Raw genomic sequence first — 26,248 nt, 5'->3', positions numbered from 1 at the left:
TCAGGTTACAATAATATTTCAGTTCATAATTTGTGTCTTTCTAGATAAGTATCTATTTTGCTCGTTTTGTATATTTCACATACATAAATTTTATCAGAAAAGTATAAGTTTCAAACCGCGAGATAGCGCTACCGTCGAAACTCACAGCCAATATACTGTAAGGATATTTATTTATTTATTTCTACGGTAGAACCATTTACAAAATACAAAAAAATAGAATAAGTAAGATCATGTACAAAAAAACATAAAAAAAAACAATGAATAAAAGACAATTAACCAATAAAATTTGTAAAATAACACAGTATATCAAATCACAGTTAGAAAATGAAAAATATCACATATTTAACTCATTAAATTCCCAAGTTGCCTCTTGAAGACATTAATGCCTAGACAGAATGGATCAAGTTGCATGTCATTGCAAAAACTGAGCATTCTCGACAAGGGAAAATGACGAGAATACTCAGTCCTATGAAAAGGAATATAAAAGAGTGCAGTGTGTCGAGTTCTATGAATTGTGTTTAAGTACACATTATCCAACAACGAGGGACAATTAATATCATTGCTTAGAAGTTTAAATAGAAACAACATATCAGCTCTCAACCTGCGGTTCTTCAGTGTAGCAATGTTAAATTGAGACATTATTCCAGAATAATCTATGACGGAATTTTCAGTATTTCTTATATTAGTATGTTCTTTATAAGCCAAAGATCTTAGAAACTTCCGCTGAACGCTCTCCAATCCATCAATGTAGACTTGATGAAATGGACAGGGCCCCCGTAACTGGGCGTGCAACGCGTGCCGCGCACGCGGGCCCAGCCCCAAAAGGGCGCCAAACCGAAGGTTTGGGAAATGAGAAATATTTATTTTTTTAACGAGATATTTATTTTTTATACAATTTTAATTTTACATTTTTAACGAACATCTGGAGAAATTTCAAAAATAAAAAAAATATTGTGTTATTAGTGAAAAAATAATTAAAATCTTATTTTATATTTGGTGTTAATAATTTACTATTTTTTTACAATTGTGTTAAAATGCAATTTTTAGCACTCCATAGGAGCGTTAAAAATGCTACTTTAAGGCACTAGTGCTTTAAAAAATTTAAGGCACTGCAGTTAAAAGTGAATTGTCAAAATTTTGAAACGTCAAAATATTTATATTTCATTTATTAACATTAATATTAATAGTACAACTTGCGCAATTTAAAAAAGGTGGTTTAAAAGGTTTTTTAAAATTTAATTTAAAGTGTATTATTGCAGTTTTAACACGTTTGTAGAAAAAAACTATTAAAATTTGTTAGAATATACAACAATAAAAGTAAGATGTAAGATATTAATAATAAAAGTAAGATGTTGTTATGATTTACGTATTGACAGTATAGACAGTTTTGATGTAATGTCAAGAAAAATATAAAAATGGAATGTCAGTCATGTTCAAGTAAAAGTTTTTGTAGATATTGTCCTGCAATTGAGAATGAATAAATTATAATTGTTTTATATATAAGACGTTTATGGAAAAAATATTGTATGATATACATGTTAAAAAGTACATTTTTAAGGCACTCATGTATATTGCAGAATTCGCTTCGCTCATTCTGCAAACTTTCACATGCGTGCCTTAAAATTGTACTTTTAACACTTATATCATAAATAACTATTAAAACAGTATAATATCGGAATACCTATTTGCAGTACTTATTCGTAAATAGTAAAAATTTGTTTACAGGTCAAAACTTGTTGGGTTGTAATAATTCTGTCCAGATTTGAAACTTGTGTGGATTTTTGAAATTAAAATAATTTCATAAAAATTTGGCATCGAGGTTTTTTGAGACGAGAAATTCAAATTTTGAAAAATAAATTTTGATGGTGGATAGGTTGGATTTTGGGTTAAATAGATTTTTTAATAATTTAATAGAAACACCCAATTTGATAAATAATACATGTTATAAAAAGGCAAAGATTGTAATATAAAAATAATATGTACCTTTATATTTATTTCTAAACTACCGTTTTGAGTTTCTAAACTACCTATGTATTCTGTATAACACCAGCAGCAAAAAGCTCATTTTGGCGCCTACCAAATCGGGGAGTCCGCCTGCAGTGCATCACTTGCAGGCCCGTTATCGCCGGCTCTGTGTAGCTCAATGGTAAGAGAGCCGACCTTTGGATCCAAGGGTTCTGAGTTGTGAATCCCAGCTGAGTATAAAATGTTTCTTTATTAAAAATCAGTTAATAGAAATAATTTCTATCCTTGTGGGATAGGTGAAGGGGGTGCAGACGTTCGGATCCAATTAGCGTCTCTTTGTAAAGACAATGAAGTCGACTTTACTCAAGTAACAAGACATTTACTTAACACACACATTACACATTACACTATAATATGAATGTGAAATCAACTGTACCATGTTAATGGCCAAAAAAATTACGGAGATGAAAATATTGTTAAAGGAATAATTGCCCAAGAGGGAAAACTGACAGCTGATGAACAAGGTTTTTCTTTGTAAAATTTTTCGATTATGAACATAGAAAAGAGGCATTTCATGATCCAAAAACCGCGTTTAAAATATTATTTTTTTTTAGAATAATTGGTCAAATTCATTAAATAGTAGATTTGATACAATGTCTTATTATGATAATGTTTTTGGTTTTTTCAGTGATATTTTTACATTAAGTGACCATGATATTTTAAAACATTGTCTTGCTCTTCAACAAAAGATTGATCAAGTAAAGATTGATGCAACTGATTTATTTAGCGAGATAAAAGCTTAGGTTCTTTAATACCCTAACTCATCAGATCTACTTAATATTCTTTAATACATGTTTGAAAATAATCTAACTTCATCTTTACCAAATATCACTGTTTCATGAAGAATCATCCCCACTTTACAGGTGTCTGTTCCTTCTGGTGAGAGATCATTTTCAAAATTAAAGTTAATTAAAATTTGTTGGAGCTGTACTATGGTACAGGAAAGATTATCTGGTTTGGTAATATTAACAATCGAGCAAAAGCTCGTCAATAAAATTGACTTTAAAGATATAAAAAAATTTGCTGCCGTCAAATTTAGAAAAACAACCATTTAATTCAATTTAGATTTAAGGGCGTTGGGCAAAATTTTGCGCCAATATGTTTTAATAAATGCGTTAATTTTTTTCGAATCCTGAGAAAACTAATATGTAAGAAATTTTTGAAAAATTTAAACGCGGAATGAAAGAGGGCCGAAAGTCCTTGAAAACTTCTATATTGTTTATTTTAATAAATTAAAGGAGTCAAAAAAGAGAAAATTTAATGTAATTTTTAGTTTCAAATATCTCATTCAAAAGTTCTTTTTGGTCATTCTAAGCGGCTTACGGCCCTCGGTAATAATGTAATCTTTCAGTCTAAGTTTAAATTGTTCAAAAATACCTATTAGTTTTTTGAGATTCGAGAAAAATTAATGCATTTAAAACATATTGGCCAGAAATTTTATGCCTACGTCCTTACGACTATTATACATATTAACGTTTTATTTGTTTTTTGCCATTATCAGTAAATTAGTTACAAGAAAAATAAAATTTGAGTTCTTGCAATTTATGTTGTTTTATTGCGAGTAAAAAATAAAAAATTATAGATTTATTTCATAATTGGAGATAGGTAGAATTAAAGGGCGCCAAAATATATCCAGCACGGGGCGCCGCTCAAACTTGCGGGGGCCCTGGAAATGGAGACCAAACAACAGAGCAGTATTCAAGTCCTGAGCGCACTAGAGAGCAGTACAGTAATTTGAATACAGTAGGTGAGAGATCATGACTGTTGCGATAAATAAACCCAAGATTGCGAAATCCTGTTTCCTTAATTTTAAGATAATGGCTTCTAAATGTCAATGCACAATCCAATAATACACCCAAATCTTTAATCTCAGTAACTGAATCCAAGAGTACATCATTAAGAACATATCTATTAGCTGTTAGATTATTTATACGAACAATTGAAATACAAGAACATTTAGTCGGGTTTAAGCTTAAACCATTTTGTTTCGACCATAAACATATATTATTAACATCATCTTGCAGGAGATCTTTATCTGATATATCCTGTATGTAACGAAATAACTTAAGATCATCAGCAAATAGAAAGTGTGAGTTTTTGATAGCCTTACCAATATCCAGAGTTCCAGTTCGACAGCAACAATGAGTAGTTGGCATCATAAGTGAAATAATTGATATTATTATTTCCCAAACAATAACAGTTACAAAAAGTGGTTCTTATAAACAAACTGGTTGATGTTCAAGAAAAATTCAGTAAATATCATTAACCTTTAATTACTCATTTATTACTATTAATTTTATCTTTTGGAAGTGGCTACTGTTACGACCGACGTTCTTTGCAATACAATTAATTATGGCAATGAATTGTTTAGAATGTGACAGGACATCAGTGACTCCAAGGATGCACTGAGTTGTGATAGCTGTGAAAGGAGTTTACATCGAAAATGCACGGAACTCTCGGCTTCGGAACTGAGAGTCATGTACCTAAAGAACAGTCGTCAACTGAAGTATTTCTGTCAGCAATGTTTGGAGGGCATGGCAGCTGTACCTAAATTATACAAAATCGTCAGCGAGTTACGCCTCGAGGTGAAACATCTTCAGGAAAGTATTGAAGCCAAAAACACTTCTACACCACAATTAACTACTACACCGTCAATTTCGAATAATGAATCTATAATTAACGAAATTCAAGAGCGTAATGCTAGAGCGAGGAACATTATGATCTTTAATTTGCCAGAATCCACAAATGACACTGCAACTGTTCGTTCAATCATAAGTGAAGATAACCAAATTTGGCAAGAAAAATAAAAATGGACATCGTTCTGTAAAGGTGGAGCTCTCAAGACCCCAGGATGCATTTGATGTGTTAAAAAATAAATATAATGTAGGCTGTGATAGACATATTTTCATAAGTGCTGACCTCACGCGTCTTCAACAAAACATCTTTAATAAGTTAAAAACTGAATTGGCAGAAAGGAAATCTAAAGGTGAGAAAGATCTAGTTATAAGGTCATCAGAAAGTCATTAACAAAACGTGCTGTTAAAGTGGCTCTGTGAATTTCTTGTCCAAATCTTGGTTTGTACTTATAATTAAAAATTGTGTTTGATGTCAGCATGTAGCCGACTAAATTTGCCATCTGCTGAATGTATTAATTAGCTGTTTAATCTAAAGTGCACTCTTGTTTCATCAATAATCCACTTTTGTGTGTTTAAAAGTTTGTCAAACATCTTCTTCTTCTTCTTCTTGACTGGCTTTACAACTCGGGGTGAGTCTTCGCCGCATCCACTATGGCCCTCCATCGTTTGCGATCTTGCGCTTCGATTTGCCATTGTTGTACCCCAATCCTAGATAGATCGGTTTCAATATCATCCTTCCATCTTTTTCTGGGACGGCCCACTGATCTTCTACCGTCTGGTCTCTCGAAGAACACTGTCTTTAGCACTCTGTCTTCCTCTGATCTTACTACATGACCTGCCCATCTTCTCCGATTAGCTTTTATATGTCTGACGATGTTTTCAGTACCATATAGAGTCACCAATTCAGCATTGCGGCGCCTTCTCCACTCTCCTGTCAATTCATCTCTTTGAGGACCAAATATCATTCTGAGGACTTTCCTTTCAAATATCAGCAATTTATTTATTTCTCGCTGATGTAGAGTCCATGTTTCACTCCCATATGTAACAACTTGGCGAATAATTGATATGTACAGTCTTAATTTAGATTGTCTTTTCAGCAGCTTAGATCTTAATAATGATGATAGGGAGTATAATGCTCTATTTCCCGCAGCTATTCTTGCTGAGACCTCTTTTTCTATGTGATTGTCCTCTGTGATTACTGCTCCCAGATATTTAAACTCTTTTACTACTTCAAAGTTGTGGTCATTAATAGTTACGTTCTGCCTAACTCTTGGTCTTGGATTTTTGGTCACCAGCATATATTTCGTCTTCTCTTCATTTATTCGAAGGTCCAGGTTACCTGTTTCCTCCTCGAGCTGTGAAAACACCTCCCTTACGTCTCTTGTAGAATGTGCGACTGCATCTAGATCATCGGCAAAGGCCAACAATATTTTTGATCCTCGATTTGCAAATCCCCCTGTTAGTTCAGACGATATTTTACTTATTGCGTATTCTAAAGCCAAATTGAATAGCAATGGTGATAAAGGGTCTCCTTGTCTAAGCCCTGATGTTATACTAAATGGCATCGATGTTCTGTTTCCTATCTTTACCTGTGCATATGAGTCTGCCACGCACATTTGAGTGAGCTGCACTAATTTTCTTGGTATTCCCATTTCTAGCATTGCTAGCCATAGTCTGCTTCTTTTTATCGAGTCATATGCTTGCTGGAAATCTACGAAGATTTGGTGTACATCTCGGTTGAATTCCCAGTTTTTTTCTAATATTTGTCGGATGGTAAATATTTGATCTATTGTTGACCTTCCACTTCGAAAGCCGCATTGGTAGTCGCCTAGAATATCTTCCGAATACGGAGTGAGTCTCTTTAGTAAGATAATTGATAGAATCTTATACGCTGTACTAATAAGCGATATGCCTCTGTAGTTTCGGAATTGCTCTTTATTTCCCTTCTTATGTATGGGTATTATAACGCTTCCATTCCATTCTCTAGGCATTTTCTGCTGTTGCCATACTCTGAGAATAATGTCATACAATTTTTGATGTAAAACGTTTCCTCCTTTTTTTATCAATTCTCCATTTATACCATCATTTCCTGGTGCTTTGTGATCTTTAAGAGATGCTATTGCATTCTTTACTTCTTGGAGTGTTGGTGGTGGTATTTCCACATCTGCAGAATGAAATGTAGTCTCTGATTCCTCCATCTCACTTTCAATATTTAGTAAATTCCGAAAGTATTCCTTCCATCGCTCTACGATTTCTGTTTCCATCATTATCAGTTCACCTGCTTCATTTCTCATAGCTTGTGTTACCCCAACATTTCCACCTTGCCTGACTGTCTTCACTTCCCTAAAGAATTTTCTTATTTGATTCCTCTCGCCACTTATTTCCATTACTCGTATTTGCTGTTCTACGTAGCTTCTCTTTTTAGTTCTGAGTAGTTGCCTTGTCTGTGCCCTCGTTCTGTGAAAATCTGCTTTGTTCTCATCTGTAGGGTTTTGTAGCATTTTCATTCTTTTGTGAGTTTTTGTTTCCAGCATTTCTTCGCATTGTTTGTCAAACCATTTCTGTTTTGGGCGAGTCCTCTTTTTCCCAATGGTTTCTTTCGCTGCTTGTTCTATCACTGATGCCACTCGCTGCCATGCATCTCCTAGGTCTACATTTTGGTCTTCCTCTCCCAGCAATTGAAATCTGTTGCTTATGGCTACTTGGTACTCCAGTTCTTTATTTGGTGTTTGAAGAGCTTCTATGTCCCATCTTTCTCTTTGTTCTTGTTGCTCCATCTTCTGTACTGATATTCGTGTTCTCAACTTTGATTTTACAAGAAAATGATCACTATCGCTGTCAGCTCCTCTCATACTTCGTGTATTAATAATGCTACTAGAGTGTCTTGCATCAATGAGGACATGATCTATTTGGTTACGTGTTCTTCCATCATTTGACACCCATGTGCCCTTGTAAATGTCCTTTCTTTCAAATTGAGTGGATTTAATAATCATGTTATTAGATATTGCGAATTGTGTTAGCCGGTGTCCATTATCATTTGTTGTATCGTGTAGGCTATATTTACCAATTACTTCTCTTAAATAGTCTTCCTTACCTAGTTTAGCATTACAGTCCCCCATTACTATTTTGATGTCATGTTTTGGCGCTGCTTTATACTGTTGGTCTAGTAATTCGTAAAATTCGTCCTTCCTATCTTCTTCGGCATCTTCTGTTGGGGCATAAATTGAGAATATAGTGAGATTGAACCACTTACCTTTGAGTCTAATATAGCAGATACGTTCGTTTACTGGCTTGAAATCTATCACTGCCGTTTTTAATCTTTTTGCAATTACGAATCCACATCCGTATTCATGTCTGTTCTCACTACCCGACCAAAAGACTATAACATCTTCCATTTCTAAATTTCCCGTTGCTGTCCATCTTATTTCCTGTATTGCTGTTATATCCATGTTATATTCTTGCAGTTGTCTAATGGCTCTTGTCGCTATTCCAGGTCTGTACCAACTTAACACATTCCACGTACCTATGCAAATATCCTTTCGTGGCTTCAAAATTTTCATATGTACGGGACGCCGGCCCATAGCACAACCCCCTTTTCGGAGGACCATTTCACCCGCTCTCGTCCGTTCCCGACCCCACTTTCCACCCGGGTTTGATACCGGATCTCCGGCGGGGTTGCTCGGTTTAACAGGAGGTACCAGCGTGAAGGTGAGAGTCGGATTTGAGTAGAAGAGGCTAAGTGGAGTAAACTGGAATCAACTCCATATATTCGCATTCTACCCCTTTACCCCCCATCAACATCTAGTCACTAATTGCTCCTTTTTTGTGACTCCTGAAAATAAATAAATAGTCCAGTCAATATAGGTACAGAAACATTCTTAATTGTATCAAGATCAATTTAAAATGAGTTGCCTTAAATGTGGGAAAACTGATAATAAGGAGGATCCGTTGGTTTTGTGTGATTATTGCTCTCAGAAATTATGTAAAGAGTGTGCTGAGGTGACTTCAACCGAGGCTCGCGCTGTAGCTTCAAAGAAGAGGAGCCCCTCAATTACCTATAAATGTCATGGCTGTCTCTCTGGTGCAGATTCAGGTGTTAATGTTGAACATGTTATTGATAATTTGTTTAAAAAATATCTTGGAAGACTAGAAGATAAGATTGATTCTTCTCTTAAAGCTGGAATATCCTCTCTGAATACTTCATTTCTTGCTGATCATACAAAAAACTGGATAATATAGAGAGTAAGTGTAACTCGCTGGGTGATGAGTTGATTTTGTTGAGAGAAAGCAATATTCAACTGGTTCATATGCATGCTAATTTTCCTCATAATGTGGGCGGGATTTCGGATGGTTTTGGTAGTTTGCCAACCAATTGTGATAGTAACAGGGCCAAAATTGCTAACAGGATTTTACCAACTGTGAATGTTCATAAAGATAGGCTGCCTATTTCTAATCTTACAGCAACTTCTGCAGCTACTGCGGGGGGCAACATCACGCCAACCGCTCCTGCTTCTTTTAGACTGCCTAATGGAACACCTGTGAGCACCAATAACGCTGATACTCGTCACACTAGGAAATCACCCAGATGTACTAAGGGAAAGACTGACATGATTGGTTCTGATGCCAATGTTGGATTTAGTGGAGTAGAAAGGATGAGATTTTTGCATGTTAACAACGTTTCTCCCGGTGTAACTCCCGAAGATGTTAAAGACTATATACTTAAGAAAAATAGTCTCAAAGGGCTGGATGTACTGGTAAATCAGCTGACTGCCAATGATTACTATAGCTCCTTTAGAGTTGGTGTTCGTGAAAGCATGTTTGATGCTATGTTGAGTTCGTCATCTTGGCCTAGCATGGTCAGGGTTAGGGAATTTACCAGCAATCCCCCACGTCGATCCAGAAACATTAAGAACCATCTAGAAAATAAAAGTGGAGACAAAAATTTTTTATAAAATCCAAGAAACAACTCTCTCCCTCCAAGAAAAAACTAGTATCCTTCCCATTAACAGTTTTTTATCAAAATGTTGGAGGCATTCGTACAAAGATTTCTGAGGTCCTGAAAAGTATTTCCTGTTGCTCATACAATATAATTATTTTAGTGGAGAGTAACTTAAATGATAACATAGCTGATTGTGAAATTGGATGTGATGGTTTTAGTATTTACAGATGTGATAGATCCCAGAGAACCAGTGCAAAGCTGAGTGGTGGTGGTGTACTAGTGTTTGTTAACAATAAGCTAAAATCACAAGCCATTATTATTCGTGAAGATCGGGTTGAGCAAATTTACATCTTATGTCAACTTAATGAAGTCAAGTTTGTGGTTGGTGGTGTCTATATACCTCCACAGTCACCTCGTGAAGTATACAACTGGCATTGTCAAACTGTGGAAAATGTTGTTCAGCAATACTCAGCACAGGATTTCTATATTTTTGGTGATTACAATCTTCCCAATGCATCATGGGAGAATGATGAGTTTGGTTTGATGGTGCATTGTCCTGCAGGTGATCCAGCTGTGGATATTGCTCAAACCTTTGGTTTTTTAAAATTGTTTCAATGTAATAATATTCCCAATAATCGTGGTGTTTATTTAGATTTAGTTTTTTCTAATATTAGAGAGTTAAGTATCTTAAGAGCAAGCGATCCCCTTTTGGGTCCTTCTATCCACCATGTGGGTCAATCTATAAACATATAAACAACATTAACGTATATATTTTCTTCCGATTGTTTTTATCAAAATTTAGTGGTAAAACCTTCAATTTAATTGTTGAAAGTCATACCTACATGGTGAGAAAGGTCTGCACTTTCTGCCTAAAGTTGTGTTTTTTAAGTTGAAGTGTTCTGATCTAAGAAATCTGTGAAAATTAGTGCAGTTTTGCAGTTCTCTTTTTCGTTTTTTTTTTGCTCAAAAGCAATTACCATTAAAAATCAATTAAGGATAAGCTCCGTCTGTTTTGGAATAATTACCAGTGGCGTGCCTACTACTTTCCTAATTCTTTAATTTTTAATTTGACGATTATTATGGAGTGTGTTGTTTGTAAAATTATAAATAGCAGACCATATATAACATGTAACAGCTGCCAGAGGGCTACACACAGGGATTGTTCGAATCTTACTGCTAGTGAATTAAAAGTTATTGATCTTAAGGGAACCAGATTATTGAAATATTACTGTGAAGAATCATCGCCTACACGATGGACAGATGATATCAGGCGGATTAGTAAAAACTGGCAAAAATCAGCACAAAACCGTGAAGTGTGGAAACAATTGAGGGAGACCTATGTCCAGCAGTGGACGTGAATTGGTTGGATGATGATGATGATGACTGTGAAGAATGTGAAGCCGGAGTTAAATTAATTCCTACATTACTACAAAAAAAGTTGCAAGAAGTAAAAAAATGTGTTGAAGGTTACAAGAGAATTGGGGAAATGTCATTGAGTGTTAAGGAAGATTTAATCAGTGAAATTATGGATAGAGAGAGGAGAGCTTCTAATATTGTAGTTTTTAATGTAAATGAGTCCAAAATGAAGACCCAACAGGACAGAAATGATGAAGACTTGACTACGGTAAACAAGATATTGGAAAATTTTGATATGGACAGAAAGAGCATTAAAGTTTTTAGACTTGGTAAGTTTACGCCAATGAAAACTAGACCAATTAAAGTTATACTATCATCTAAAGAAAAGGTTATGTCTGTGCTGAAAAATAAACAACTGATTAAGGAAGCAGGTATCAAGATCTTTGCAGATCAAACCAACCAGCAACGTGAGTATTATAAAAAAGTACAAAATGAACTACAGAATCTGATCGATTCGGGTGACCATAGTAAAACTATTAAATACATTAATAATAGACCCACGATTGTCAACAAAAATAATATAAATAATAAAAAAAACTAAAAATTGCACCTGATATACAACTTAATACAGATGTTATATATATAAATGCTCAAAGTGTTTTGCAAAATTTAGATCTAATTAGGGAAAGTCTGTTATGTTTTAATCCGAAGGTTATTTTATTAAGCGAGACCAGGACCACCAAGGACATAGAAGATAATGAAATAAGAATTGAAAACTATATGTGTGTTCGTTGTGATTCATCAAGTAGGTATACTGGTGGAGTGTTAGTATATGTTAAAAGTGACTATAGATGTTCTGTTGTAAGAAAGTATGTCCTTGACAAAAATTATTGGTGTGTAATTTTAAAAGTTAATTTTTTAACATCAACTTGGTACATAGGTTGCATATATCATTCGCCTTCATCGTCAGATGCTAGGTTTATGGAAGAACTGGATAATATTTTTGATTTTATTGTTTCAACGAACCACTCTTTCATTTTGGTGGGCGATTTCAATTTAGATCAATTGTCAAGAACTTTTTATGTCAAAAAAAATAAATGATCAAATGTTGAGCTACGGTATTTGCCAATTGGTTACAGAACCTACTAGAGTGACAAATGTATCTAAAACACTGGTAGATTATGTCCTGTCAAATACTAATAATATCATAGTAAATGTTCATGAAACTCCAAAATTAACTGACCACTCCATTATTTCTGTTAATCTAAGAAATACTAAAAGTACAGAGCATTATAATGTTAAGAAATTTAGAAATTTAAGTCAGAGTAATATTTTGACAATTCAAACTAATTTAATGTATTATAACTGGAATTTGAATTCTGTTGATGTTGACTCGATTTTTAATGAATTGTTTTTAAATTGTGAGATTGAAATCAATAAAACAGCACCTATTCAAATCTGCCGGTTTAACTTAAAGCTACCTTGGTTTGATAACGAAGTTTACTCTCTTATAAAAATACGTGACAATGCTTATAGAACTTTTAAAACAGCACTTGAACCGTTTAAGCAGGAGTTGTGGAGTAATTTTAAAAGATATCGTAATGAAGTTGTTAATTTGTTAAAAACTAAAAAAAATCTTTATTATTTTAATAAAATAGATAGATTTAGACACAACCCCAAAGAAATGTGGAAAACATTAAAAAATTTAGTGAACATTAAATCCAAAGGTTCACCTCAATATGTTCAATTTGAAACAGGTATGTATTCAACATGTCAAGATAGCAAAGAAATCGCTAACCAGTTCAACAGTTACTTTGTTGCAAGTATCAACAATATTGTTGGAGCTTTGGATTTGAGGGAAACCTGGTGTAATAAAAATAGTAACTTATACCTACCAATAAATAAATTTAAATTAGTATCTTTAAACGAATTACGTATGTATGTTAATAAATTAGACAGTAGATGCTCAGTTCATGATATATTAAACGCTAAAATTCTCAAAGACATTTTTGAAACAATTGGGCATATTATATTAAATTTAATCAATACTTGTCTGTCTACTGGTAAAATTCCGAATCAACTTAAAGTTAGTACAATTGTACCAATTCAAAAAATCAATAATACAGTGAAAGCTGAAGAATTCAGACCCATCAATACATTACCACCAATTGAAAAATTGATTGAACTTGTTGTATATGATCAAATTATTGAACATGTTAAAACAAATGCTATTTTGATAAGTAATCAATCTGGTTTCAGAAAGCAATACTCTTGTGATTCGGCACTTCAATTCACAATTAGTAAATTTAAAACTGAATTGGATCAAAACAAATATGTAGTATCTGTATTCTTAGACCTTAAGAGGGCCTTTGAGACCATAGACCGAAATATTTTACTGGCAAAATTGTGGCAATATGGCATTAGGGGTGGAGTTTTTGACTGGCTGAATAATTATCTATCAAATCGCAAGCAGAAGGTTAAATTCAATAATTGTATGTCAGATGAACTTAACATTGATCTAGGTGTACCTCAGGGCTGTGTCCTAGGGCCATTACTTTTTATTCTCTACTTGAATGATATAGATCTGTTTGTTGATTGTGAGTTTGTCAATCTTTTTGCTGACGATACGTTAATAGCTTGTAGTGATGTATGCTTGGAAAATGCAGTGGCAAAAATGAATTCAATTCTGGAGGCTGTTTATAATTATTTAACATTAAACAAGTTAAAATTAAATGTATCAAAGACAAAAGCTCTAATTGTAACCAGTAGATATAAGTATAACAAAATCAATATAAATAACATTAATTTATCCATAAATGGTGAAAAGATTGAAATAACAACAACTATTAAATACTTAGGATTTCAACTTGATAACACTCTTTCATTGGAAGATCATTTTGTTTATATACACAAAAAAATCAGCAAGAAATTATACTTTTTTACAAGAATAGCAAAAAATTTATCTTTAGAAACTAGACTTACTGTATATAATACAATAATACAACCTCATTTTGATTATTGTGCATCAGTCTTATATTTATTCAACCTAAATAAAATGGGGCAACTTCAAAAATTACAAAATCGTGGTATGCGTATAATATTAAGAATGGGTCGATTGACACCAATAAAGTTAATGCTGAATACACTGAACTGGTTTTCGGTATATCAAAGGTTTCAATATTTTGCATTGATTTTGGTTTATAAAATTAAAAACAATATAGCTCCCGATTATTTTCAGCAATTTATTAATTTTCCTAATACACACATACACGATACTCGAAATAAAAATAACATATACTTTTCTAAAATGAATTATAGCAGCTCAATGAATTCATTAATATTTAGAGGTTTCAGAGAATTTAATGAATTGCCTAATGAATTAAAAGACTGTAGGACAGTTAAAAGTTTTAAAGATAAATTAAAGGTTTTCCTTAAAAATTTAAAGTAGTATGTATTTGAATTGGCGGAGAACGTGCACAATATTTTTGTTTATTTTTATTGCCTATTATTGGTTGGTGAACTTGTTAATTTGATAATAATTCGTTATTAATTTTGATTATAATTGTTATTAATTTATTATTATTTTTTAATTTATTATTACATTTATTATTTTTTTATTTTTTTATTGAATTTTTTTATTGTGAATCTTTGTATTGATTGAGTTTCTTTCGTTTTATATGTAAAAAAATGTATTTAAGTTAAATTTGTATATTAGGTTACCTATTGAAATAAAGATATCTATCTGTGGGTTATGAATGTTGCTTAATGCTAGATGTGAAAGAAACACATAGAAATAAGTTGATTTATGATGAGTTGTTTTATGATTTTCGGAATGGTGATTACATAGGGCTTAACAACTTCCTTGCATCCATAGACTGGCAGGTATGTATAGTTGATGATATTGATATTGCTACAAAATTATTTTATGAAGTTCTTTCAATAGGTATTTCTTACTTTGTGCCATTAAAGAAATATAGAACTTCAACTTTTCCCAAGTGGTTCTCTGCTGATCTTAGAAGACTGACGCTGGAGAAAAAACATGCTCACTATATTTATGTTAATAATCGTTCTGATGCTGACTATATTAGATTTTCCCACCTAAGAGCTGAATGTAAACAACTGTCTGAAATTTGTTTCAACAACTATATCAAAGGGATAGATGCTGGCATAAAAAATGATCCAAAATCATTTTGGAAGTATATAAATGATAAGCGATCTAGTCACAGCTTACCTAACTCATTATTTTATCAAGCCCAATCAGCAACAAATGGTCAAGAAATAGCTAATTTATTTATGAACTTCTTCCAAACTGTGTATTCACCTAATAGCAATAACCTTTACGTACCTATCCATCCATTAAACAGCAACGTTAGTACTAATATTTGTCCGTCGAAGATTACCACGACCGATATTTTTAATGGCATATGTGAACTGCCCAATAAGCTTACTGCTGGCCCAGATGGAGTGCCTAATTATTTATTAAAAAAGTGTGTCTGTACCCTTGTAATGCCACGTGTTATGTTGTTTAACAGATCTCTGGAAACCTCTATGTTTCCTTCTTCATGGAAAGAAAGTTATATTGTTCCTATATTTAAAAATGGTCAGAAAGACAACATTGAAAATTATCGTAGTATATGTATACAATCTGCAATCCCTAAGCTCTTCGACTGTCTTATAGCAAAGCAACTTTCTTGGTTCTGTAAAGGCTTAATATCTCAATCTCAACATGGATTTTATAGTAAAAGATCCACTGCAACCAACTTGGTTTGTTATCAATCTGATATATTATCTCAAATGGAAAACCGTAAACAAGTAGATTCTATATACACAGATTTTTCCAAGGCATTTGATCGTGTCGATCATCAAATACTATTGGACAAATTAATTAATGTAGGCTTTCATGACACATTTGTTGAATGGATTAAAAACTCTACATATGGTAGAAGCCAAAGAGTCAAGATAGGTTGTCATCTGTCTGACAGTATTTCAGTAACATCTGGAGTTCCTCAAGGTGGCCACACTTCTCCACTTCTTTTTAATATCTTTGTTAACGACATCACTTCCTGTTTCCTAAATAGCAAATGTCTAATGTTGGCAGATGATTTGAAATTCTGGAGAGTTATTGATAGCCTAAAAGACCAAGCTCTGTTGCAAGATGACTTAGACAGATTACATAATTGGTGCAATCAGAACAAACTTCACTTGAATATAAAAAAATGTTGTTTTATAAGTTTTTCTCGTAAAGTCAATAGAATCGAAACAAGTTATACTATTAACAATATGCCATTGAATTATGTTTCTTCTATTCGGGATTTGGGTGTTATTTTCGATGAGAAACTTACTTTCTGTGACCACATAAACACTATTTCAATAAAGGCATCTAAACTTCTTGGTTTTGTTACTAGGAATTGCAAGTACCTCTCCATTAATTCAACAAGGTTAGTGTATTGTTGTTTAGTTAGATCTATTTTAGAATAGTGCTCAGTTGTTTGGTCACCCTATTTTCAGAATAATATTGATACATTGGAAACAGTCCAGCATAGATTTTTGAGATATTGCGCTTACCATGTTCACACTGCCATTAGAAATCATGATTATTCCTATATTGAACAACAATTATCTTTACCCCCACTTAAGAACCGTCGTGATATATCAGGTGCTATATTTATATATAAGATCATACATGGATTTATTGATTGTCCAAACCTGTTAAATCACATTAAATTCAATGTTCCAAACCAAGCTCTACGTTACCACCAGGTTTTCAACATTCCTTTCCACAGAACAACATATGGCATTCATAACCCATTGAATAGATACATGGGGCTATTAAATGAATTATTTGATTATGATATTTTCAATTTAACTTTATCTCAGTTCAAAAGATCTCTTGCTTTGTGATATATATATATATATATATATATATATATATATATATATATATATATATATGGTATTGTTGAATTTTGTTCTAATTATATTTTGTATATTTTTAGTATGTAGTGAACTTTAAATGTAACTTTTGTTATTGTTTTAACAGTATAGGTAATTTATGTTTTGAAAACTGATATTGTTTGTAATTTAACTGTCAATGGGGTATCCGTGTTTTAAATAAATAAAATAAATAAAAGGTATATTAATGGTGAGCCTAAAATAACCAAATATAATCAGCAAAAAAACTAGAAATGATCATTCCACAAGTTCCCAATACACTGAAAATCTACTGTCATAATGTAGGAGGTTTAAGGACAAAATTATCCGATTTCTCTGCAGCAGTTAATTGTTCTTGCTTTGATATATTTGTCATTATTGAAAGTTGGTTGAGCGATGATTTCCTAGATAAGGAACTTTATTTGGTTAATTATCAGATATTCAGATGTGATAGATCTAATCTTTCAAGTACTAAAAGTAGAGGTGGAGGGATTTTGATACTTATTCATAGAAAAATAAAAGCTTTTAGAATGAGCCACATAAACAATTCAGTGGAGCAGTTATTTATATCTTGTTCTGTTTCAAATTTTAATTTTATCATTGGTGGCGTGTATATTCCTCCTAACAGTCCAAATAATTGCTATCTATCACATGTTGAAACGATTGAAGATTTGAGAATTCAGTATAATAAGTGCAGCTTTTATATTTTTGGTGATTTTAACTTGCCTAACATAACTCCCGATTTAAATAATATACCACCATCTCAGATGGATGAAAACATTTCTAGTGTAGCACAATGTTATGCTTTTCTTGATTTTAAACAACATATTACTATTCCTAACTCTAATGATAAGTTTTTAGATCTACTATTTTCGAATGTTGATAGTATTCTTGTTTCTTCTGCAATAGATCCTATTTTTTCTGAATCTACCCATCACAAACTATACTCCTTTGATTTACCTATATCGGACATTACAAATAATTTACTGTCCCAAGAATTTTACTATGATTTCAGAAACGCTGATTATATTAGCTTACAGAATTATTTGGGACCTATCAATTGGCACAAGTATTTAAATTTAAATGACATAAATACTGCAGTACACAATTTCTATCATATTCTGAGTATGGCATTAAATCTTTTTGTGCCCAAAAAGAAAAGTAAGTTATCAACTTTCCCAAAGTGGTTCAATGCTGAGTTGAGAAATTTAATCATCCAAAAGAAAATAGCTCACAAAAATTACAAGAATACTGGCAATCGCTGTTATTACATAGAATTTTCAAGGTTACGTAGTCAATGTAATATTTTATCTAAAGAATGTTTTGTGAATTACAAAAAATACCTTGAAAATAATTTTAATACCGATCCCAGGTCATTTTGGAGATTTTTTAGCCGAAAAAATAATCTATATGATGTTTCTAATAATATGTATCTAGCTGATAAAAGAGCTGTGAATGGTGATCAGATAAGTGAACTTTTTGCTGTTTACTTCTCTGAAGTTTATGTTTCTTCCCTGGATGTAAGTTATCATGACACATTTAATAATTATTCTTCTATAAAGTGTGATTCTTTGACAGCGGAAGTTATTTATGACGGTTTGTCAAAACTTTCTAATAATGTAACAGCTGGACCGGATGGACTTACCGATTTTTTCTTGAAAAACTGTGCTTACAGTCTAACTCAACCATTGTTTGTTCTATATAACTTATCATTGAAATTAGGCATTCTTCCTGATAAATGGAAAACTAGCCATTTAATTCCAATTTTTAAATCTGGCGAAAGAGAAAATATAGAAAATTACAGCGGTATATCTAAACAATCGACCATTCCTAAACTACTTGATAAGTTGATTTATAACCATATTAGTTTTACTTGTCAACAATTAATAAATAATTATCAACATGGCTTTATGCACAAGAAATCCACAACTACAAACTTACTATCTTATGAAACATCTATTATCAGAGATCTGGAAAGAAAATGTCAGGTAGATTGTGTATACACAGACTTTTCAAAAGCCTTTGATAGGATTGACCACTACTTACTGTTACATAAACTTAAGGCATATGGTTTCAGCGATCAGCTTTTAAAGTGGTTTGCTAGCTATTTAATAGGTCGCACACAAAAAGTCAAACTGGGTTCATTTATGTCAGATGCAATACAAATAAAATCTGGAGTTCCACAAGGTGCTCATTGCTCGCCCCTTCTGTTCAATCTATTTATTAACGACATAGGTGAATGTTTTAATCACTCTAAGTACTTGCTATTTGCTGATGATTTAAAGATGTACAGATCTATCAAAAATCATGAAGATTGTAGTCTCCTTCAAAATGATCTCAATAATTTAGTTGAGTGGTGTAACAAAAACAGACTCTTTTTAAACGTTAATAAATGTCATTTCATTAGCTTCCACAAAGTTGCAAAAAAATATCAATCATCATATGTCATCGACAGTAAAGCGCTCTCTTATGTTAAAACAGTAAAGGATTTAGGAGTAATATTCGATGAAAACTTAACGTTTGTGGATCACATTAACTATGTGACAGCAAAGGCTTCAAAATTATTGGGTTATATACTTCGCAGTTGTGCTGATCTTTCCCTTAATACAAGAAAGGCTGTTTACTCATCATTGGTTATATCTATATTAGAATTCTCCTCTATTGTCTGGTCACCATTTTATAATGTTCATGTTGTTTGTCTCGAGAGAGTTATAGACCGTAGAATTATAAATGATCTAGCTTTTATTTATAAACTATTAAATAGTGAAATCCATTGCCCTGATTTACTAAAATTAATAAACTTTAATATTCCAAACCATGATCTGAGAAATAATAACTTGTTCCATGTACCTCATTATTCAACAAACTATGGTCTTAACTCACCAATAGATAGAACTTTGAGTCGCCTGAATGATTTGGACATTGATTTATTCTCTTCTTCCAGTAGAGTATTTAAAAACCGACTAAAATCAATTTTTCCGGTCAGCACTTATGTTTAATGTTTAATATTATATTTTCAGTAGATTTGTGTGTATGTTAAATTTAGTTTTATTGTAATGTACTTACTATAGTTTTATGATGTCGCACTTTCATTTAATTTTATTTTTTGTTGTTTTTACTGTTTTACTGGACTTAATTTTACTTCTACTTATTGTTTATATATGTATATTTTTTATAAAATTGGGGAAACCCGTAAATAAATAAATTAAATTAATATCATTAATGAACAAGTTAAAGAGCAAGGGACCACAATGAGACCCTTGTGGGACACCAAAACAACAATGGAATTCTTTAGAAACATAATTGTTGATACGAACTTGTTGTGTACTACCCATCAAAAAGTTTTTAATCCAATTTACAATGGGTTCACCAAAGCCAGATGCATGAAGTTTATGAACCAATAGGTTATGATTAACCCTGTCAAATGCCTTTGAGAAATCAGTATAAATGCTGTCGACCTGAATCTTATTCTCAAATGCACCCAACAAGTATTGTTGGTAGTTGACAAGGTTTGTTACAGTTGACTTTCCATTAGAAAAACCATGTTGCTCATCAACAATTATGTTTCGGCAAGCCCAGGTAAGACCCATCGATACCAATTTATCTAGAAGTTTTGGGATTGCTGATTGAATAGTTATACCTCTATAATTATTTACACACTCGCGATTGCCAGATTTATGGATAGGTGTAAGAAAACTATTTTTCCAATAATGTGGAAATATAGATGATGATAATGATAAATTGAAAATTTGTTGTAAAGGTTTACAAAGGGAAAACACACAGTTCTTAATAAGTGCTGCAGGTATACCATCAGGCCCTGAAGAATATGTAGTTTTTAAACTCATAATTCCCTCAAAATCATCAGTCGGACTAAATTCCAAGAGTTTGGATATCTACACTGTAGTCTAATTCAAAGTTAGGCAAATTATACTCACTATCATTATATGTACCCGAAAAATAATTGGCAAATAGATTGACTATTTCCTCACCACACTCAGCTATTACATCCCCACCTTCATTAGACATCACATTAGGATAAGTGTTAGACCCACGTGTAGCATTAACATGTCTCCAAAAAGAGCGGGGATTGCTTGAAAGATTTGCTTGAATATTCTCTAAATAGTTTTTATAACATACTGCTTGTAATGATTTACATCTTTCCCTTAGCACTGAAAATTCCTCATATGAGTTGCCTGATGCTTTAAAATTCCGGTGGGCTATTTTTTTCTGTATTATTCAATCAATCAATTCAATCAATTCTCGTGAAAACCAAACTGGAAAGTTCAATGATTTAAACCGATTGACAGGAACAAACATACTGATGGCGTCATATAAAACATGGTAAAAATTATCTATGCAGCAATTAATATCTGATACATCTAATACCTCATTCCAAGGAATTGATGCTAAATGTTCATTTAAAACCTGATAATTACTTTTTTAAAATCATGATAAAAGACATCATATTTAAGAAATAAATTTAAATTAGCTGCAGGTAACAATATAGTATAAGCTGAATGATGCTGAGAAGTATTCAATAGAATATCAGTAGAAATCGACACAACTGCATCCCTCTGCGTACAGAAAACTAGATCTAAAAATGTATTATTAAGGTTAGGCAAAGTATTTACTTGTGACATATTAAGAAAATTGTAGCAAGTACAAATAATATTTGCTGAATAGTGTTGCGGACACTCAACTGTTACACCATCATTGAGATTATACCAGGATGCCTCAGGTAGGTTGTAGTCACCACAAATACAAAACTCGCAGTCACTGAATCTATCTGCTAAGTCCAACATACAGGTGGAATGCTCCTCATATAATGACCCAGATGACCGTGGAGGAAAGTACACAGCACCAATGATTAACTTTTTAGTAGCACACATTACCTGTGCAAACACATGTTCCACAGAGGAATCGATGGGCTTAACCATCATTGAATGAAGGCGCTTATGGATGGCAATAACGACACCACCACCACGAGTCTTCGAACTAGTTTGAGTATCTCTGTCATGCCTAAACACTAGTGTTACCCAAATGCAAGACCAAGACGAGACTTAGATAGTCTTGGTCTTGGTCTTGCGCCAGTACACCTGGTCTTGGGCTTGGTCTTGGTATTGCGCTCCCGGTCTTGGTCTTGGTCTTGCAGCAAGAGTCTTGCAAGTCTCGCAGTTGCCCATTAGCATATTGCATATCTTATAACAACGTAACAGAGTAGGTACATTTTAAGATTGAATATCATAGCCATATGAAAAACCAACCAAATTAATAAATATCTGACACCGGGTGGGGTTTGAACTCACGGAGTAAGTGATCCGTGCCCATATTCTAACTAACTAAAGTTTATTAGAAACATGCATTTTTTAGTGTATTTGCTATTCACTATCTGTGATTTGAAAAGCATTCAATTCGGTGACAGATCTGCACAGTATGTTAATGCCAGTTCTAATTTTTATCCACTACGTTGGGTTGGACAGACCAGTATGGGTTTCAGATTTTATGGCATGTCAGCTGCTTCACAAGCAAAGTGAAACTTACTCTTCAATATCTCACTTGTTAGCCTTATATAAGGCTATATAGCCGTATTCTTTAACAATATCGCTGGAAAAATGTTGTTGCTAGACAGGTAAAGTGTCATTGTATACCGGATACCGGGTATACCAATCAAACTGTGTTTTTTCTCAAAGTTCGCATCATTTTGTGGAATATTCTAGCATATAAAATACCGAAATTAAAACCCAACTATAGTCTAATGTTTTCTTAACATTCTGTTTTTGATTCATTCGCTTATGTTGTATAACAAAAAATTTAGGTATTTTATCAACTAGCCATGTTTTTCATTAATACAGGGTGTTTTTAAATAAGTATGGCAACCTTTAAGGGGTAATTCTAAACAAACGAGTCATGTTACGTATGCATGCCAATGGTGAATATTAAATTCTTAATTGTATGTCAAAAATGCGCAATAACTACCTCATAAAACTCACCAAATTTCATTTGCATATCTCAACCGGTTTTAGAGCAATAAATAAATCCTCAGTTTGTAAGAAAAATTTTAATACCCCTATTTCGGAAACGAAGCATTTGCGGACATAGGTACCCTCCTATTAGAGGTGAAACTCACAAAGTGCACTTTTTGAGATTTTGACATTTTCATCAATTTGAACTCAATACGGTACTGTCCAGCTCTGTAGAAATCAACTGGGGCTCTATTCTAATTGCTGAGATAATTTTATGGTATACTTCACTAAGTGCATGATTGTGAATTTCGGTTTCAAGGTAAAACTCATTAAAACTTATTATTGCCCTTAGTGAATTTTTCCTTACAATCTGGAGTGCCGAATCAGTAATACATATTATTTAGTGATCTTTCAAACAATACATTATTAAACATAACTGTTTATTATTTTTGTGTTCATTATCTATTCGGCGATTGATTAAAGAAATGAGCTTATATTATTTCTTTGTAGCAAATATTTTACATAATCTATTTTGCGATCAAGCAGGCGACTTTTGTGTTATATTGTATTGTTGAAACTGTATATTATTCGTGTGCATTACCTGTTCGGCGATTGATAAAAAAAATATGGGTTTAAATTTCTTTGTAACAGATAGCCTATGCTTACATAATGAATAACATTATCTATTTTATGGTTAAGCAGGCGACTTTTGTGGCTGTCGCCGAAAATAATGGCATTTATTTTCAAACAACGAAACTTATTGTTAATTTTTTAAAGAATAGACTGTTATTTTTGATAGATCGTTAGTAGTTGTAAGTCAGCAAAATTTTGTATAGGTACCTTTGTATGTATAAAATGTATGTGGATATTTTAACAGTAACATTACTTCTGTTTCTATCACATGTGATTTTCTATAGAGGCAACTGTTTTGTATAAACTTATTTATGTACTTAATAATTATTTATTAACATTGTATTCATTAATTATTTCATTTTGAATCCCAACGTCATGATACTTTATGGAGATAAATTCATTAACTTCTCAATATCCAATAATTGTGTTCATGGAAAAACTTGTGGCAGATTGACAGTTAGCCTACGACCACATATGTGTTGACCGGCTGGGGAAAGAAGAGGAGACGGATTGACGGACGTCTGTCAGAAGATTTTAGAAACTCAGAATACAACTGTCATAATTTTTCTTACTGGTTTTAGTATGTAGTTTGTTGTAAATAAACAAATAAAATAGTTTAAAGTGTGCCCCGACTACTTTGCATCCCGCAAACCGGCCACATTGGTGACCCCGAGAAAAAAGACTGTAAGTACAACGATTTAAAGACGACATTATGACAGATAACGACCAAACAATGCCAAACGATAATGCTACACCATACGAAGGCAATGATCACCCAATAATTGCACGGGTAGGCATAAAAGCTCCAGAGTTTTGGCGCAATGAACCAGAACTATGGTTTCTTCGGCTGGAGGCGCAGTTCCGACAAGCCAAAATAACATCTGACAACTGCAAATTCGATCATACTGTTGCTAGTTTAAACAGTGACATACTAATAGAAGTGGCGGATATTGTAAAGAATCCAACTGCTGGCAATGCCTATACACAACTGAAAGCTCGCCTTCTCGAAAGGTATGGCATTAGCTCAGATGAAAGGATCCACAGATTAATGGAGCTCACTCTGGGTGACTTAAAACCCACTCAACTACTCCACAGAATGCAAGCTCTGGTCACGGATAGCATTAGTACACAAGTTCTAAAAAATTTTTGGTTGGACCGCCTACCACCTTCGGTTCGAAGTGTTATATCTGTTCTTGATGGAGATCTAGAAGAGCTTGCTAAGAAAGCCGATAAGTACCTCCGATGTTCCAGTTTTCCAGTCATGGCTGTTACCGAAAGCCCTATCTTAGACAAAGCAGTGGCTGCATTGAATGACCAAGTGAGCGCTTTATCCAACAGATTAGCTGTAGCTGAAGAACGGCAACAGATTCAAATGGTCAAGAGTGCCAAGTCATCATCTGACGAGCAGTGTTACTACCATCGAAGATTTGGTGCACAAGCAAAGAAATGTAGACCACCCTGCAGTTTTACAAAAAACGACGAAAGGGCGCAGTAATGGCGGCAACTGCAGCCCCTCACATACCACGCCGCCTCTTCATTACCGATGGTGTTCTCCAACTTCAGTTCCTTATTGATACAGGGGCAGACCTGAGTGTGCTTCCACGTAAAATCTGCACTGCGACTCGGCCCAGCACTGTATGCCTATATTCTGCCACCGGATCGTGCATCCAAACGTATGGGCAGAGACAACTTTCACTAAACCTTGGTCTAGACCAACCTGTAACATGGACTTTTGTAGTCGCAGATGTCACCACACCCATACTAGGAGCCGATTTTCTTACACATTATGGCATTAGTGTTGACATGAGAAACAAACGACTAGTAAGCTCAAATATGTCAAGCAGTATTACCTGTGTGTCTCGTCGTGTTAAAGTACCAGAAGTAGGCCTATCCACTGTCCATCCTTACGATCGTCCGGCAGCCACTATACCAGAGGATACTGAAAGGGTTCAGCACTATATTGAGACTCGAGGTACACCAGTATTTTCTAAACCACGAAGACTTCCACCAGATCGTTTTCAAGCTGCACGAGCAGAATTCAACGAGCTGATGCAGGCAGGCATTATCCGACCATCAAAGTCATCTTGGGCTAGTCCGCTTCACTTGGTTAAGAAGTCCAATGGACGATGGCGAGCCTGTGGAGATTTTCGCCGTCTAAATGCCATGACCAAACCAGATCGCTACCCAATACCGCACATCCAGGATTTTGCTAACCAGCTACATGGAAAGAGAATTTTCTCTTGTATTGATTTGGTACGTGCTTTTTACCAAATTCCAGTCCACCCGAAGGATGTACAAAAGACGGCTGTAATAACCCCCTTTGGACTTTACGAGTTTCTCCGAATACCATTCGGTTTGCGAAATGCTGCCCAGACGTTCTAGAGGTACCTCGATCACCTTTTTCGAGAATGCCCATATGTGTATGTATACATCGACGATATTTTGGTTGCCTCGGAGACTGATACCGAGCATGAGAAACACCTGGCATCAGTACTTCGGATTCTGGAAGCAAATGGACTTCAAATCAATAAGGATATATCAAAATTCCGTGAAAGTGAAGTAAACTTCCTGGGTGCCACGGTCTCCCCAACTGGCGTTCGTCCATTGCCGGCTAAAGTAGGCGCAATTCGCAACTTTCCACAACCTACGACCTATCGACAGCTACGAAGGTTTATGGGTATGCTCAATTTCTACAGGCGTTGGTTACCAAATCATGGTCAGTTGATGCCTCAGATGTTGCCATCGGCGGTGTTTTGCAACAGCTT

At 33.9% G+C, this 26,248-nt stretch overlaps 3 protein-coding genes across 4 annotated transcripts in view; all 3 read left to right on the top strand.

The window, feature by feature from the left end:
• LOC114336990 (zinc finger protein 91-like) overlaps positions 1-26,248 on the top strand; it is a 251,669-nt gene that overhangs the window by 5,348 nt on the left and 220,073 nt on the right. The gene's annotated exons all lie outside the window — the stretch shown is intronic.
• The window catches only part of LOC114336973 (zinc finger protein OZF-like), a 181,829-nt gene that overhangs the window by 94,958 nt on the left and 60,623 nt on the right, over positions 1-26,248 (top strand). The gene's annotated exons all lie outside the window — the stretch shown is intronic.
• Positions 24,196-24,978, top strand: LOC126890905 (uncharacterized). Its single transcript, XM_050660070.1, has one exon. It carries the CDS (start codon positions 24,196-24,198, stop codon positions 24,976-24,978), a length of 783 nt encoding a protein of 260 aa, XP_050516027.1.

The sequence above is a fragment of the Diabrotica virgifera genome, chromosome 9 (assembly GCF_917563875.1).
Source record: "Diabrotica virgifera virgifera chromosome 9, PGI_DIABVI_V3a".
Lineage (NCBI taxonomy): Eukaryota > Metazoa > Arthropoda > Insecta > Coleoptera > Chrysomelidae > Diabrotica > Diabrotica virgifera.
Note: the sequence above shows the minus strand (reverse complement) of the source record. Positions and strands in the feature narration are given on the sequence as shown.